Source organism: Odontomachus brunneus, unplaced genomic scaffold (assembly GCF_010583005.1).
Source record: "Odontomachus brunneus isolate Ranch 3 - 2012 unplaced genomic scaffold, Obru_v1 Obru_scaffold_215, whole genome shotgun sequence".
NCBI classification, from domain to species: domain Eukaryota; kingdom Metazoa; phylum Arthropoda; class Insecta; order Hymenoptera; family Formicidae; genus Odontomachus; species Odontomachus brunneus.
In genome coordinates this window covers 60,089-63,849 of record NW_022639665.1, presented here as the reverse complement: position 1 = coordinate 63,849, position 3,761 = coordinate 60,089, and the positions used below count along the sequence as shown (strand labels likewise).

Genomic DNA, 3,761 nt, shown 5'->3' with positions numbered 1-3,761 from the left:
AGGGGGATCGTTGGTGATTCGTTCTGCAACACTATGCATCGCACAGAATACAGCGAGTTTGCATTGCAATGTTTTTTCTCTCTTTCTCTCCCTCTTTTTTTCATAGCGATCAACGTCGCTTCGAACAGTCGATATATCCCAGCGACGTGAGAGAGCGATGATTTTTATGAACAATTGATAGTTATTCGCCGCTGACGTCACGGTGTGTCGAGGTCTGTCGCACTTCGTGATGCGTCAAAAATTCTCGACATGCCGCCGCTCTCCAATCATGATTCGCGCCATAACAATCAAAATTGATACTGCGATGACGAGGCCGCGCACGTGCCAGTTACGCGATTTAAAATGGATGGATAACGCGGTCCCTTCGCCGTTCCTTATGAGTAACGAGATTCCATGGTAGTTACAATTATGGAAAGCACCGCCACCGCCATAATTTTGGGCTTGGTCCTGATGTTACCGCTGCTCATACAACTGCAGATGCTTGTCGTACGTGATCAAGATTAATTGATCGTAAATTGCACCTACGAATTGTTTTCGTCTGAGGGCAGTAATGATTTATTGCGCCACGGCTATGTAGGTTAAATGCCGAAGGGGGGAAAACAAACCCGTGCGTGCGTGTAAGAGGACACAATGCGTTAAAAAGCAGGAAACTAATTGAAAAAAACTGTCACGTCCATTAATCATTTTTATCCTATCTTTTGTAATATCAAAGCTTAAAGCGTGCGAGCGGGTAAACGAAAAATTCTCTTTGTCCTGTCTCGAACTGATACATAGAAGAACTCGTATCAATTGTCCAGAGCCTGCATTTATTCCGTTATTACATATGTAATCAAAGCACGGCCATTAAACGAATGGAAAAGCGCGTTCAAATGATGAGTCGCGGATTCGCCAAGTGATGCAAGTCAATGTCTGTAGGCAACAAAGTCGAGTGTCCCTCGCCATAATGAGTCCTCCACAAGGAGTCCGATAAACGTTCAAATAACTAGAAGACAAATAGACTTACACATACACTACTAATACGCCATTTTGTGTACACTATTATAACGCGAGTTGAACGTCGAACTTGCAGACACGTCCTAGGAAGTTACTAGAAACGCTTCTTCGGTGCCACTTGACGGAGAGTACGCGCGACATCCGCCGCAGCAAGCGCAACCTAGTGCAGCACTATCCCAAGTTGCCGGACCTGTTAAATTCCAATTCGGAATCCAGGATGGTGGTGTGCTCGCCGAGGACGATCCTCTCGTCACCCGCTATGCCGCCACGTGTCACGTCCAACGATACGTGCCGATATGAACGGTCCGTTAGAAAAACGATACCGCTGGCACAACACTCGTCGTCCTACGTGGCGACGCAAATCGAGCTGCCGGTGGTGGATATCACCTGCAACTACAACTCCTGCTGCTACAAGAGCCTCGAGGAGAACCTGAGACGGCGATACGGCGCGAATTATCCGCCGGGCGAGGTGGTGCTGAATTATATTCAATTAAGCACGCCGGATTCGCGCGTCGGGATGGCGGACGGCGTCGGCGGAAGCGACGATCTCCTGGACGTCTTTGAGATGGACGACGCCGGTACATACTCGTCGTCGGTGTCGACCAAGTTGGAGACCGAATATCTGAATCTTTTGGATCATTTCGTGTCGAGGCAGCGAGGAAAAGCTTTGACCGCGGGCAAGTTCACCGAGACCCCGTCGTCGTCGGACGAAAGAAATCTCGAAATGTCGCCCCACGCTGTTACATGGAGCCAATCCACCCTGAAAAGTCCGGTCACTCAAGAAAAGGAATCCGAGTCGCCTGGCAATCAGCGTTCTTTAAAAGGTACGAAATACATGTGATCCGGGTATGACGCGAATGGCTCGGAAAACTCTTTGACGATCAGTCGCTCGCTGTTCGTACTGCACTTTGTAACTTTAAATGTTATCCGTGCGACAACGCGCAGCGCGTCCCGTTCTTCCATCGGAAAGTCCCTCTGCGAAAATTCCATCGCCGGATAAGTTGAATCGTTAATTCGATCAGTGGAAATTATTAATCTTTTGAGACGCGTCGAGATTAATCTGATTCGCAATTCTGATCTGATGTTTTATTTTTGACTTCAATATTTAATACCTACTTTGAAACTTTGAAGCCTATAACAATCTCTCTTGATTCTATTCAACCCATTTCATCGAGAGATGTTCTTATGACATTTTGTGCATTGCCTGCGATTTACAGGCGCCAAGTAGGACTTCAGTTTTCATGTGTATTAAACATACACTGATCCTTCGGAATATACAGGTATTGAGAAGTCCCGGCTGAAAGTAGAGCTAAAACTTCGACTCAGGCAAGCACAACGAACATTTTAGATTTCTGATTTGATGCGACCTCGACGACGCGGGGTTGCTTGGTACACCGAGATATAACCCATTTCGAGATAATAATCGGGCGCGCGTATATACACACACCACGGCTCTCCCGAATATTGTTAACACGCGTCGAGCTATTCCTCCGCACCGCCTTACATGCTCGTCATTACCGCGGCGCGTCACGTCGTCGCCTGAATACTAATAGACGAGGCTATATGTACGGGGAGCGTGCATTTGGCTCGTCATTCGAGGAATCGTCATCGTCCTCGCTCTGAATAGGGATCGGTAATGGATAGCGGGGGCCGCCCCCGCGGGATAGCTCTCTAGGAATCGCGTCTATTTATTGATCGCCCCCTGTGCATTGGAATATTCAATCCGTCTCTCAGACTAGGAGCGGCGAGTACACGAGACGCGGCGCATCTCTTTCCGTCACGTAGGCAACTCCGGCCATTTCCCTCTCTCGCGCAGATCTCTCGTAGACGACTTTATCCTTTACAACTGTAAGTAGCCTTCGGTGTCGCGTTACCTATTAATGCCTTACAGGTTGCAACGCTCAAGGCGTCGTCGAATAATTCGTTTTAACCAGCAAGTGAATATCTATTTTATAAATAGCTCGGTCTAGCGGCATCGAAAATACATTAGTTATATTTGAGTGTTTACCGAGAAAATTAGATTATTTTATAATAGCGTGGAGACAATGTCCGGAGTCCGAATTAATCTTTCAATAGACAATTTTAGATTACTATTAGCGCGACATGCCGTTTCAACTTGCTTATAAATATTAGTCGAATATAAATTTAAATTCTATAAGTCGCCAATATATAAATTTGTTTCATTGCTATCTATTTCCGCAATCGTATATCCGTAATTGACAGTAGCATATCCAGTGAGTTCTTGCGCTTATCGTCTGTGCATCACACGAGAGGATAACGAGCCGAATTTCTTAAGGTATTGAATACAATCAAAGCGGCGGAGGCGGTGGCGGAGGTGGTGGTGGCGGCGGCGGTGCAAATAGACGTCCCGACAGCTCGCAAAGAGTGCTTAAGCGACGGTGAGAGGCGTTCGATCGAGGGATAGACGGTAATCCCATCCGTGTGCGGGGCCAACCAGCTATCTGTCATGAAGTCGAGGAAAACACACCGGGATGGTAAGTTTAGCGGCGGTAGATAAAAGTATAGCGCGGTTCTGGCTGTGCTATTAGCTCTTAGGTTAAGCCGGAAATTCCAGGCCGGAAGCTCGGGGCCGCGGCTAGGGCAGCTCGTACGAAAGAGCATAGTCAGCGAGAGTCGACCTAGGGTGCAACGTACGGGAATGGTCTTGGATAGGATGCTACGAGACGAAAGGGTAGACGTAGAAAAAGAGGCAGGGAGAGAAAGAGAGAGAGAGAAAGAGAGAGAGAGAGAGAGAGAGAGAGAGAGAG

At 47.6% G+C, this 3,761-nt stretch overlaps 1 protein-coding gene across 8 annotated transcripts in view; it reads left to right on the top strand.

The window, feature by feature from the left end:
* The first annotated feature begins 227 nt into the window (after window positions 1-227).
* Window positions 228-3,761, top strand: part of LOC116852336 — a 6,932-nt gene continuing 3,398 nt past the window's right edge. For 5 of the 8 annotated variants that reach the window (XR_004379748.1, XR_004379749.1, XR_004379746.1 and 2 more), the window contains exons 1-3: window positions 228-486; window positions 1,070-1,817; window positions 3,290-3,488. Coding sequence is in view for 2 of the 8 variants with exons in the window: in XM_032832594.1 (XP_032688485.1) it covers window positions 394-486; window positions 1,070-1,817; window positions 2,211-2,221 (852 nt within the window). In the remaining 6 variants the exon portion in view is untranslated. Of the gene's footprint in view, window positions 487-1,069; window positions 1,818-2,210; window positions 2,321-2,727; window positions 2,824-3,289; window positions 3,489-3,568; window positions 3,633-3,761 lie in introns of those variants that run through there. The other 3 variants (XR_004379750.1, XM_032832596.1, XM_032832594.1) reach the window with 3 other exon arrangements.